The following is a 13,797-nucleotide window of genomic DNA, read 5'->3' on the forward strand; positions in this document are numbered from 1 at the left end:
TTGCAACTGTGACATGTAGATTGGTGAGGACGAGATGAACTAGGTATTCTAACCCTTGTTGGTTTCCTCCTCCACAGACCCAGTCTAACTGATATGCCCTTCAGGATGCTGCCTGCATGGTTATTTGTAGTGCTACTGAACCAGTCTCTTGGTGATGGTGAAGTTCCCCCACCCAGCGCTTTCTCTACCATGCTACTTTCAGTGCTTCTTCCACGAGACGTTCAATATGGTGGAATACTGAATTAGCAACTGAAGGAGGGCAGAAGGTGGTAAACGAGAAGTTTTCTTGCCCATGTTTGACCTGATGCCATAAGATGTCATTGGGTCTAATGTCATTGTTGGGCACTCCCAAGCGACTCCCTCTCAACCATGTACCACTCTACCACCACCTCTGCCGGGTCTGTCCTGCCAGTACAACACAACACAACGTACCTAGGGATGGTAATGGAGGTATCTGGGACAGTATGATTGGTGACTTTGACTATGTTAGGCTGTTGTTGCTTTCTAGCCTGTGGAACAGCTGTCCTAATTTTGCATCCACTCACAGATGTTGGTGAGGATAGTTGTCAGCGCTGGGTGTGCTGTTATGACTTCTGGTGTCTAGGTTGATATCATACGGTCAGTCTTGTTTTATTCATTTTTGGCTTTTCTGTAGCAGTTTAGTGCATCTGAGTGGCTGATGGACCATTTCAAAGGCAGTTAAGAATCAACCACATTGCTGTGGGTCTGGAGTCAGACCAGGTAAGGAAGGCAGAGTTTGTTTCCTAAAGGACCATAGTGAGTCAGATGGGCCTTTGTGACCACTTGATAATAGTGGTGACCATGAAACTAGCTTTTAATTGCAGATTTATTAATTAATTGAATTTAAATTCCACTAGTTGCAGTGGTGGGTTTTGAACCCGTGTCCCCTGAGCCCCTGGATTACTACAGTCCAATGACATAATCACTATAGAACATAGAAGAGTACAGCATGCCATCATCCACCAAAAATTACACAATCACAATTGTTGCCAAGGTCATTAATGTTCATGATAAATAATCACGTGCTTCAACTTATATCAACCCCTTTGTTTTGGACTTAGTTCACTGGACTTGATGGGCGAGATAATCTTGCCAGGGAGCTAGGAATCTATGAAGGAAATGAATTGAAGGGAGCACCACTACTATTGGAGGTGATGAGACAAGGTCAACAAAAAGAAAAAGACAATTGCCTTTTTGATGTAAGTAACTTCTACAATGGGTGATAAATATTCAAATGATGTTGCTGTTTCACTAGCTACTGCCATTTGTACTAAGCTTCAATTTTGGTTGATAAGGAATTATTTATAAATTGTAAGGGTTCTTCCTGTTGATTCCCTTATTTTCCCTTTCTCTTTTTTTGCCGTTAACTTGTTGATCCATGGATGCTTAATGGACATGTATCTTTAAGTCAAACAGAAGCGCGAATGAGGAATTCAAAGGTTGCAGCAGAGAACACTGCTAGCTTTAGACAGAAAAACTCCGACTTCTTGGAACCTGAGAGATTTGATTTGATTTATTCTCGCGTGTACTGAGGTACTGAAACGTATTGTTCTGCGTACAGTCCAGGCAGATTGTTCCATACATGAAAAACATAGGACATACGATAAATACACAATGTAAATGCACAGATATCGGGTGAAGCACACAGAATGTAGTCCTACACAATAGAGAAGATACATGGAGAGATCAGTTCAGTCAATAAGGGGGTCATTCAGGAGTCTGGTAACAGTGGGGAACAAGCTGTTTTTGAATCTTTTAGTGTGTATTCTCAGACTTTTATATCTCCTGCCCAATGGAAGAGGTTGGAAGAGAGAATAACCCGGGTGGGAGGAGTCTTTGATTAGTCTGTCTGCTTTCCCAAGGCAGCAGGAGGTGTGGACAGAGTTGATGGATGGGAGGCGGGTTTGTGTGATGGACTGGGCTGTGTTCACGACTCTCTATAGTTTCTTACGGTCTTGGGCCGAGCAGTTGCCATACCAGGCTGTGATGCAGCCAGATAGGATGCTTTCCATGGTGCATCTGTAAAAATTGGTCAGAGTGAATATGGACATGCCAAATTTCCTTAGATTCCTGAGGAAGTATAGGCCCTGTTGTGCTTTCTTGGTCGTAGCATCGACATGGATAGACCAGTACAGATTGTTGGTGATGTGCACACCTAGGAATTTGAAGCTGTCAATCATCTCCACTGTGGCACTTTTGATGCAGACAGGGGTATGCACGATACTTTGCTTTCTGAAGTCAATGACCAGCTCATTAGTTTTGATGACGTTGAGGGAGAGATTGTTGTTACACCACGCCACTAAGTTCTCTATCTCCCTCCTGTATCTAACTCATCGTTGTTTGAGATCTGACCCACTACTGTCGTGTCATCAGCAAACTAGTAGACTGAGTTGGAGCCAAATTTTGCCACACATTCATGTGTGTATAAGGAGTACGGTAAGGGGCTACGTACGCAACCATGCGTTGGGTGGGACTTGGATCGATTGGTTGATCGGTGGTCAATAAATTGGCCAAAAGGCCAAGTAGTGGTGATTAGATCCTAGCTGAGTGGAATCATTTTCAGAGACCCAAGGAGCTCTGTTTTGAATCTTGGACACTCGGGAGAAGGACCTGCTCTCTCATCCTTGTAGTTTCTCCAGACATTCTTGTGAGCTGCTGTATTTATTAAACTGTGGAGACCTGAATATATCTACAGTGAAAACCATTACAGACTGGAAAACAGAAATCTTGCCCTGAAAGCCTGGTTTGAAGGACAGTGCACTAAGGACAATCATCTGAAACAAAGGCTCTAATTCTTTTACTTTACTTATTATTTTGCACCCCTCTTCTCCCACCAATTGTATTTGCTACATATTTCATTATAGTTCTTGTCAATAAAAAGTAATTGTGTTTAAATTTACAAACTCAGTGACTGTAATTATTTGGGCAGCCAAAGAACAGTGCAGAAGGAGGTCATTCGGCCCATCAAGTCTGCACCGACCCTCAAAGAGCACTCTACTCCCACTCACCCTGCCCTATCACCGTAATCTAACCTGCACATCCCTGGACACTAATTTAGCCTGGCCAATCCACTTGGCCTACACATCTTTAAACTGTGGGAGGAAACTGGAGCATCCGGTGTAAACCTACACAGGCACTGGGAGAATATGCAAACTCCACACAGTCACCCAAGGCCAGAATTGAACCTGGGTCTCTGGCACTGTGAGGCAGCACTGCTAACCACTGTGCCACCGTATCTTGTTTAAGAGAGGTTAAGGAATTATTGCGTATGGAAAATGCAGAAACAGGCTGATGCACGATCAATTGTACAAAGACTAAGGTTGGATACAACTGTGGCTTTATTGCAGTAAGATATGTGGCCTCCCACAGCAGCTGGCGAAATGGCTGCTGAATAGAAGACATGCTCCTCCTACTGGGCGGAGCCAGCAGGCGGGCTACCGGTGAACTTCTAGTACAGGTCCAACCTTACATCACCTAATACAGGTGTAACATTGATTTGCCACACAAACAAACACCAGTTCATTAGCCTAAAAGTAATAGAGGGTAAAATAATAGAATTCAGTCCATGGAGTAGTTTAGAGTACAATGAATTCAGTAATAACTTGAGAACAGTTCACTTGTGTTGGAATGGATAGATCCTGAGTGACAAAATGCCTTGAAAGGGTTGGTGTTTTGTTGATGAAAGCCCTGCAATATATTTAATTTGGATTTTCAAAAAGCTTTTGACCAGGTCTGACATGATAAAATGTGAGTAATATTAAAAAAAACATGGCAATCTAGGATAGATCATGGGAATGGAAATCACGATGAACCAAAGGAAAAGAAACAGGGAGTGTACTCATTGACATAAGAAATAGTTTTGGATCAAATGGCGCCAGCAGCGGCAACACGAGTTGCTCGCAATTCGGTTCTGACGGGAATACTTTGGGCGGGATTCTATAAGCCCAACACCAAAATCATGATCGCGCCGAAATCGGGGCCACCGCCAGTTTGACGCCGGTCCGCCATGCCCTGCCCCTCCCAACTGGCGTCATTGTGATGTGCGCTGCGCACCGTTTCAGCGGTTTTGGTGCATCATTGGATGGCCCACCCGTGATGCTCCACCCCTGATGGGCCGAGTTTCGGCGGCGTGGGACACGTGTAGCCCAGTGTTCGGGTGCCCGGAGTACCGGCTACAGACTATCCAGTGCCGCCACACTCGGCCGGGATCTGTGCCGCTGGCCGGGGAACCTCAGCTAGGGCTGGGGTGGGGGGTGGTCAGGGTTTGGCGGTGCAGTCTTGAATGGCGGGTTGGGTTCTCGCATGGCCAGCGCCATGTTGTACAGCACGACCGCTGCAGGTCACGGGACCTGGCCATTCTCCTGCCGCTTTCGGCATGGGAGGTGGGAGTTTCGCTCAGCGCTGGAGCTAGCCCCTCACCAGTGCTGAAATTGGTGAGGGTTTCATGCCAATTTTCCAGTCGTAAAAGATCACACATGCTCCACTGGTGCTGACACTTAGCTGCTGAAACGGATAATCCTACCCTTTGTCTCCAAAATGGAGAATCCAGCCCCAAACATATTTACTAAACATCAACACAAGGGGCAAAATAGGAACTCGAGAATAAGACAGTAATAGTCTGCTCATCTTGTTGCACCTCGCTTTACCGCAAGCCCACAGATAATCTCACGATGCTCCACTTCTCCAGCTTTCACCCGAAACACATTAAAGAAGCCATCCCCTATGGACAAGCCCTCCGTATACACAGGATCTGCTCAGACAAGGAGGAGCGCAACAGACACCTACAGATGCTGAAAGATGCCCTCGTACGAACGGGATATGGCGCTCGACTCATTGATCGACAGTTCCACCGCGCCACAGCAAAAAACCGCACCGACCTCCTCAGAAGACAAACACGGGACACCACTGACAGAGTACCCTTCGTCGTCCAGTACTTTCCTGGGGCGGAGAAACTACGACATCTTCTTCGCAGCCTCCAACACATCATCAGCGAGGATGGACATCTTGCCAAGGTCATCCCCACACCCCCACTACTGGCCTTCAAACAACCGCGCAACCTCAAACAAACCATTGTTTGCAGCAAATTACCCAGCCTTCAGAACAGCAACCACAACACCACAAAACCCTGCCAGGGTAATCTCTGCAAGACATGCCAGATCATCGACATGGACACCACCATTACACGTGGAAACACCACCCACCAGGTACGCGGCTCATACTCGTGCGACTCGACCAATGTAGTCTACCTCATACGCTGCAGGAAAGGATGTCCCGAAGCGTGGTACATTGGCGAGACCATGCAGACACTGCGACAACGAATGAACGGGCATCGTGCGACTATCAACAGGCAGGACTGTTCCCTTCCAGTTGGGGAACACTTCAGCAGTCAAGGACATTCAGCCTCTGATCTCCGGGTCAGCATTCTACAAGGAGGCCTTCAGGAGACGCGACAACGCAAAATTGCTGAGCAAAAACTTATAGCTAAGTTCCGCACGCATGAATGCGGACTCAACTGGGATCTGGGATTCATGTCGCATTACATTCGGCCCCCACCAACAAGCCTGGACTTGCAGAGGCCTACCGACTGAACTGGCTTGGGACAATTCACACCTCTTTAACCTGGAGTTACCTCTCTCTCTGCATCTTTGATGATTTGATTGCCTGCAGGTGCTCGCATTCCGGGCATCCCTGACTGTGTCTATATAAACATTTCTGGAACAAGCCTTTCCATTCACCTGAAGAAGGAGCCGTGCTCCGAAAGCTCGTGTTTGAAACAAACCTGTTGGACTTTAACCTGGTGTTGTAAGACTTCTTACTGTGCTCACATCTTGTTGCAGGGTGACCAGCTTACTTGCATTCCAAAGGTACTAAATTATTTGTGCCTCACTTTCTGCTGACTGGTGAGAGTCTTATTGATTCCTACTGCTTGCTGGGATTTTCATCAGAATATAGCCTTGTACTCTCAACTTTTGAAATTATTTTGTTATAAATTTGATAGCTTTTCAGTCATTTTGAAAAATTGATTTACGGGATGTGGGCCTCACTGGCATTAAGGATCCTGTGGATGTTACCTGCGAGAGTGTCTCAGAACCCCGAAGGATAACTTGAAAACACTGGTTCTTAGTGGTGTATTCTTGTTTGGAATAATGTGAGGAATAATATACAACCCAGTGAGGAACCAGTCCAGTCATGTATAAACAATTAATAAATATTTATTAAAGTAAAAGAAAAAACATGACAGAAGACTAATATAAACTATGACATATTAATAACTAAACACACCATTTTACCTGAATATACCTCTTGTTCCCAAGTTAGTCACAGGATTCCTAGCCTTTGACCTGCTCTTGTAGCCACAGTATTTATATAGTTAGTCCAGTTCAATTTCTGGTCAATGGTAGACATCAGGCTGTTGTTTGTAGGGGTTTTAGCGATGGTAATGCCGTTGAATGTCAAGGGACAATGGTTAGATCCTCTCTTTTTGCAGATAGTCATTGCCTGTTACCTTGTGTGGCACGAATGTTACTTTCCACTTATCAACTTCAGCCTGGATATTGTACAGGTTTTGCTGTATTTGAACATTAACACCTTCAGTATCTGTGGAGTGGCGAATACTGAACCTTTTGCAGTCATCTGCGAACATCCCCACTTCTGACCTTATAATGGAAGGAAGGTCATTGATGAAACAGCTGAAGATGGTTGGTCCTAGGACACGAAACTGAGGAACTCCAGTGATGTCCTGGAGTTAAGATGATTGACCTCCAACCACCGCAACCATCTTCCTTTGTGCCAGGTATGACTCCAACCAGTGGAGACACCTGATTCCCATTGACTCCGATTTAGCTAGTGTTCCTTGATGCCATACTTGATCAAATGCTGCCTGGATGTTAAGGGCAGTCACTCTCTCTCCTCATCTCTTGCATTCAGCTTTGTCCATGTTTGAACCAAGGATGTAATGAGGTCAGGAGCTGAGTGAGCCTGGCGGAACCCAAACTGAGCATCTGTGAGCAGGTTATTGTTGAGTAAATACTGCTTGATAGCACTGTGAGAACCCCTTCTGTCACTTTACTGATGATTGAGAGTAGGCGGTTATTGGCTGAATTCGATTTGTCTTGGAGTATTGTGTGCAAGAAATACCTGGGCAATTTTCCACATTGCCGGATGGATGCCAATGTTGTAGCTGGACTGGAACAGCTTGGCTTGGGACACAGCAAATTCTGGAGCTTGTCTTCAGTGCTATTGCTGGGACCTTTTTTACAGTTTTCTCTCTGGGTAAATGATCAAATGAGGGTAATGTAGAAGCCGCTGCCATGGACTTTCTTGCCTCTCTGGGTCTCCGTTGCAGTCACTGCCACCAACACAGCCTCCAGCAACGATATCTGTTTCTGAAGCAGTTCATTGACCAGGTTAGTCAGCACCTGCAACTACACTGAAGAATTTAAAAGAAAAATCAGTTCTCTCTAAATTTCTTTCCTCACGTTACTCTCTGCACTGTGTTAGTTTCCAGTGATGCATCATGCTGTCTTTGCCAGGCCTGGATGTCCCACCGAAAACCAAATGACTGTTGACTGGAATATGTTTCAACAAGTAGTCGAGTCAGCAACTTGTAGCCAGAGGACTTCCATATGCAAGATTCAGCAGATAATTCCTGTGTATCCTGTGGGGATCTCCCTGCCTTTCAATTGGTCCATTGTTACGATGCTGATTCAATATACATTAATGATCTGGAAGAAGGTACTGAAGGCACTGTTGCTAAGTTTGCAGATGATATAAATATCTGTAGAGGGACAGGTAGTATTGAGGGAGCAAGGGGGCTGCAGAAGGACCTAGACAAGCTAGGAGAGTAGGCAATGAAGTGGCAAATGAAATACAATGTGGAAAAGTGTGAGGTTAGGCACTTTGGAAGGAGGAATCTAGGCATAGACTATTTTCTAAATGGGGAAATGCTTCGGAAAGCAGAAGCAGAAAGGGACTTGGGAGTCCTTGTTCACGATTCTCTTGAGGTTAATGTGCAGGTTCAGACGGCAGTTAAGAAGGCAAATGCAATGCTAGCATTCATGTCAAGAGGGCTAGAATACAAGACCAGGGATGTACTTCTGAGGCTGTATAAGGCTCTGGTCAGACCCCATTTGGATTAATGTGAGCAGTTTTGGGCCCCATATCTGAGGAAGGATGTGCTGGCCTTGGAAAGGGTCCAGAGGAGGTTCACAAGAATGATCCCTGGAATGATGAACTTGTCGTATGAGGAACATTTGAGGACTCTGGGTCTGTACTCGTTGGTGTTTAGAAGGATGAGAGGGGATCTTATTGAAACATACAAGATACTGCGAGGCCTGGATAGAGTAGACGTGGAGAGGATGTTTCTACTACTGTAGTAGGAAAAGCTAGAACCAGAGGACACCATTTCAGATTAAAGGGACAATCCTTTAAAACTGAGATGAGGAGGAATTTTTTCAGCCAGAGGGTGGTGAAGCTGTGGAACTCTTTGCTGCAGAAGGCTGTGGAGGCCAATTCACTGAGTGTCTTTAAGACAGAGATAGATAGGTTCTTGATTAATAAGGGGATCAGGGGTTATGGGGAGAAGGCAGGAGAATGGGGATGAGAAAATATCAGCCATGATTGATTGGCAGAGCAGACTTGATGGGCAAGTGGCCTAATTCTGCTCCTATGTCTTATGCTTGCCCCATTTTAAACTCTGCTCTGGGGAACAAGTGTGGGTTCGTCTTAACCTTGTCAATCAAATCAAATCTATGTTTAAAGTCTTGTGCGTGTGTAAGGAGTTTGATACATATTTAAAATGTGGAGCTGCTTTCTGCTCATTTTCTGAGACCAGTCGTGCTCTCAGTGAGACTTGACTTTGCGATCAATGGTGAGCTGCCTTCCTTCCCCATCAGCCCAAACTCCAGGTGTGTTTCCAAGAATTCCCTCATTCTTCTTCAAACATCAGCGACGGGATTCTGCCGTAATCGTCGGGGCGGGCAACTCCGGCGGGAAGGAGTGGCATGAACCACTCCGTCGTCGGGCCGCCCCGATTCCGCACCTTCAGGGGCTAGGCCGGCCCCGGAGTGGTTTGTGCCACGCCGGCCGGCAGGGAAGGGACTTGGCGCCGAAGGGCCTCCGCCGGCTGGTGCGAGTTGGCGCATCCCAACGCATGCGTGGGAGCGTTCGTCTCCGCATCGGCCATGGCGGAGGACCACAGCGGCCGATGCGGAGGAAAAGAGTGTCCCCACTGCACAGGCCCGCCCGTGGATCGGTGAGCCCCGATTGTGGGCCAGGCCACCGTGGAGACACCTCCCGGGGCTAGATCCCCCCCCCGGAGGCCGCCCGTGCCGCCAGGTCCCGCCGGTAAGGACCTACTGTAATTTACGCCGGCAGGACTGGCAAAAAAGCGGGCGGCCACTCTGCCCATCGCGGGCCGGGAGGGGGGGGGGGCGCTGCCAGCGGCCGCCGACTGGCGCAGCGCGAGTCCTGCAGTCACCAAATCCCTAGCGCCGGAGAATTCGGCAGTCGGCGGGGGCGAGATTCACGCTGCCCCCCCGGCGATTCTCCGACTCGGCAGGGGGTTGGAGAATCCCACCCCAGGAGTCTGCGATCAAATGTCTTGCACATTGATTTGTTCAGATATTTTTATTACAAGTTATTTAGATCTCCAAATAACAAAAAATAGAAAATATATTTTTATTTACAATTTTTACATTTAATAATACAGAAGTGCCAACAATGAATATAACATTGTAAACAGTAACTATGCAGAATCTATTGTGAACGTGACGGGGGTCGCTAGATTCGGTCATTTTGTAAAAGTGGGTTGCCAGAAAAAAAGATTGAAAAACACTGCAATAAAACACAAGTGGCAAAGTGGCGATAAGTGTGCAGACCTTACAAAATTTTGCAACTACACAACAATTCATGTTTTGGGTTCAAAACTGATTGTGATTATTCTTTTCCAGGAGTTGACAGCAAAACACATAGCAGAAGCCAAGAAAAAGTTTGAATTTTATGATAAAGTGAGTTACCTTTCCGCCAATTTAACTTGGATTGTGAATCCATCCTAAAATATATGTAAAGTGCAACGTAAAGTATATTTTCATGCATTCTTGTTAAGAGCTGATTTATGACCGAAAGTAATTAAAGCTGTACAGCTATTACTATAAAGATGTACTTTTTTAAAATACGCTGTAAATTTTAGACTAATTCCATTTATAAAGATTAGTTCCTTGATTAGGCACTAGTGAGTGACTGCAGGGAGAGCAGATCAGGAATGATCTTTGACTTTAATGGGCAGATGGCCGTGACCCATGAGTCTGTGATTTTCTAACCTGCGGTCCCTGCTGTTAACACTGTTCCTCACCAGACATACCTATTTATAGAATAACCCATCCAATTTCAATTAGTTTATTAGTAATTTCATAGTTTGCTCATGGCTTGGTGTAGTTAGTTAAAACACCCAATTGTCCATTAGGATGTTAAACTTTAACACTTTTCCTATAAGTAAAATGTTTTCTAAGCCAAGTTTTGCCCCAAGGTGGGAGCTAAAAGTGGGAGATAAATTATTAGCTCGTACATATAGAAACATTCTGCATTTTTCCAGTTGTGCCACTCAATTGTTTCTTAAAGATTTTGTTCTCTCAATATGACACTCTTAACACAACCACAATTATTGGCCATCCTGCTGGATAATGATGAGATGTGTGGGTTACCTTTTTAAAAAAATTTAGAGTACTCAATAATTTTTTTTCCAATTAAGTGTCAATTTAGCAAGGCCAATCCATCTACCCTGCACACCTTTGGGTTGTGGGGTCGAGACCCATGCAGACAAGGGAAGAATGTGGAAACTCCATAAGGACAGTGACCCGGGGCCGGGATTGAATTCGGATCCTCGGTGCCGTGAGGCAACTGCTAACTACTGGGCCACCGTGCTATGTGGGCTACCTTCTTGAGCAACTTGTATACTAGGGAATTCTAAGATTGTGCCCCATGAAGTAATGGCAGTTAAGTTGAGGTGATTTTAACTTGATTACAGCAGACATATCCTAAAGGATTCTTCATACCATCAGTCACACTTGTCATGTTCTACCTTGAATTTAGGACAAGAATGGTGAGATAAGTAAAGAAGAACTGAGGGAACTATTCATAGATCTTTTCCCGCATTTTCACAAGTAAGTAATTCTGTATCACTTAAAATTGTCTTTTCTTTTTAAATTAGATTTTTGTGCAATCCATTTTTTTTGTTGTTCAATTTTAACCATTTAAAATTCATTGATAGGAATATGCTGGACAGATACGTAAATGAAGAGTTTAAAGCAGTGGATAAAGATTTTAATCAAGGTAAGTACTTTTTACAATATGTTTTATTCATGATTGCTGTGGCTGCTGAAGTAATCCGTTCCTAATAACATTAGGTTCTACGTTTTTGGCATGTTTATTTTAATACCAAGGTTATTAGATTCCTCTCTGTTGGAAATGTATTCTCTTTATAAATAAACAATCACATTTTAACAAAATTGGACTCTGTTGTCATGGTAGTTATCTGTTAACTCCATCATTTGTGTTTCAAGAGAATCTAGAACATTGGAGCAGAAAAAGATCATTTAGCCCTTCAAACCTTCTTTGCCATTCAATATCATGCCTTCACTTTCCTGCCCAATTCCCATAACTTTGATTCTCTTGGTGCCCCAAAAAATCTTAGGACGTGATTCTAACCCCCATATTCTCCGGTATTCTCCCGCTATTCTCGGAAAAAAGCGGGAGAGCCCTTAAACGGGGTTAGTGTTGGGTCCTGAACAGAGTGCAATGATCACAGCACGTGGCACCCGATATGATCTGGTTCATGCCTTTACTGGACAGGAACCAGACTCTCATATTTAAAAAACTTTTAAGCTAATTTAAATATGCTGCGCCTGCTCGAGGCCGGAGTCTCTGAGCTTCCGGGATTCACCACCCCCGTTGATGCAGATTCAGGCCGGTGCAAATCGGTGCTGCTTTCCAAATACCGAAATCAGATATGATGAATAAGCTGAGTGGGAGTTGGTTGGGGGGGTGCCATTGGAGCCCCCAGATGATATGGGGCAGTGGCCTGATGCCTGCCAGGGGGCCAGGTTGGCACTGCAAGAAATGCGTCCTCAGAGGATCAAGGCTGTGGGGTGGGGCGGGGTGGGGATGGTCTGAAGGGTGTGGCCAGAAAGAGAAAGTGGCCGTTGAAGGGGGGTGGGGGTGAGAACCCTCTGTGACCCCATAGCAGTATCACTCACTTGGGCGATACCATCAAGGATGGGTAGATGGGAGGGGGTGCTGGTGATGCAGGCATTTAGTCATAGGGGAGGGGGAGGTGCAAAGATTTCCTCTCTGGAGTCAAAGGTTGAGGGTATTGCCCATGTCTGCAGGGTGTTGCTGTGTCTGTGATCTTCAACATAACCCTTAGAAATGACGCCTTGAACTTATGAGGAGCAAGTCTTGCTAGCAGCTTTAGGTTCCCAGTCCAGAAAAAATATGTGTGGGAGAATTCAGTGAGATTCTCCCCAAGCTTGAAAATTATGATATAATGTAGGTGGATTGCGATGGAAATCATGCCAGGATAGTCAACAGGATTATCACAGGTTTTCCAGCCTGAAATTATGCTTTGTCAGTTTTTGGGAGAATTGCCCCCTTAGTCTTGAACATGTTAATTGACTGAGCAACCAAACACAACCCTCTAGGGTAGAGAAAACAAACTATTTATAATCTTTTGAGTGAAGGCATTCCTTCTCGACACAATCCTAAATGACGGGAATATAGACTCAGGATAAGGGGTCAGAGTTCAAAACACTTTTGAACATTTACCCTGTCAAAGCCTCTTCGGACTTTATGGACGGGATTCTCCGACCCCCCCCCCCCCCCCCCCCCCAAGCCGGGTCGGAGAATCCCGCCCCCGCGAATTCTCCGGCCCTCCAAAAGTCGGCGAGGCGCAAGTCGCGCCACCCGCCCCGGAGAATGGCGGGGACTGGCGTGACTCGATGGGCCCCGGGGCTGCCCGAAGTCTCCGGCCTGCGATGGGCCGAAGGCGCACTGGTTTTTGGCCGGCCCCGCCTGCGTGGATCAGACTAGGTCCCTTACCGGCAGGACCTGGCAGCGTGGGCGGGCTTCGGGATCCCTGGGGGGGGAGGGGGGGGGGGGGGGGGGGGGGGGGGGAGAGAGGAGAGTGGCGTGGGGCGATCTCGCCTGGGGGGGGTTGCCCCCACGGTGGCCTGGCCCGCGATCGGGGCCCACCGATCCATTTATGGGCCTGTGCCATGGGGGCACTTTTTTTTTTCTACCCGTCGGCTGTGTCAGCCTCCACGATGGCCGACACGTAGGTGACCCCTGCGCAAGCACAGGGATGACGTCAGCAGCTGCAGACGCACCCGCGCATGCGCGGACTCTCGCCAGCCGGTGGAGTCCCTTCGGCGCCAAAGGCCTTCCACGCCGGCCGGCGGGGCACAAACCACTCTGGCGCTGGCTTAGCCCCTGAAGGTGCGGAGGTTTCCGCACTTTTGGGGCGGGCCGATGCCGGAGTGGTTCACTCCACTCCGTCCCGCCGGGACCCCCCGCCCCACCGGGTACAGGAGAATCCCGCCCTATATGTTTCAATGAAATCATCCTTCATTTGTTTTTAATTATTGAGCATGTAGGCCAATTCTACATTTGCTCATGGGACAACCTTCTCATTCAAGTAATAAATCTAGTGAACATTGTTGAACACGCCTCAGGGAAGTATATCCTACCTTAAGTAAAAATTGTATGTAACACTCCAGCTGCAGT

At 46.5% G+C, this 13,797-nt stretch overlaps 1 protein-coding gene across 12 annotated transcripts in view; it reads left to right on the forward strand.

Moving 5' to 3' along the window:
- cep43 (centrosomal protein 43) overlaps window positions 1-13,797 on the forward strand; it is a 117,868-nt gene that overhangs the window by 48,415 nt on the left and 55,656 nt on the right. For 11 of the 12 annotated variants that reach the window (XR_005461361.1, XR_005461367.1, XR_005461372.1 and 8 more), the window contains exons 5-8: window positions 1,083-1,220; window positions 9,972-10,028; window positions 11,110-11,180; window positions 11,288-11,349. Coding sequence is in view for 5 of the 12 variants with exons in the window: in XM_038803063.1 (XP_038658991.1) it covers window positions 1,083-1,220; window positions 9,972-10,028; window positions 11,110-11,180; window positions 11,288-11,349 (328 nt within the window). In the remaining 7 variants the exon portion in view is untranslated. The remainder of the gene's footprint in view (window positions 1-1,082; window positions 1,221-9,971; window positions 10,029-11,109; window positions 11,181-11,287; window positions 11,350-13,797) is intronic. The other variant, XM_038803090.1, reaches the window with a different exon arrangement.

Source organism: Scyliorhinus canicula, chromosome 1 (genome assembly GCF_902713615.1).
Source record: "Scyliorhinus canicula chromosome 1, sScyCan1.1, whole genome shotgun sequence".
Classification (NCBI taxonomy): Eukaryota; Metazoa; Chordata; class Chondrichthyes; order Carcharhiniformes; family Scyliorhinidae; genus Scyliorhinus; species Scyliorhinus canicula.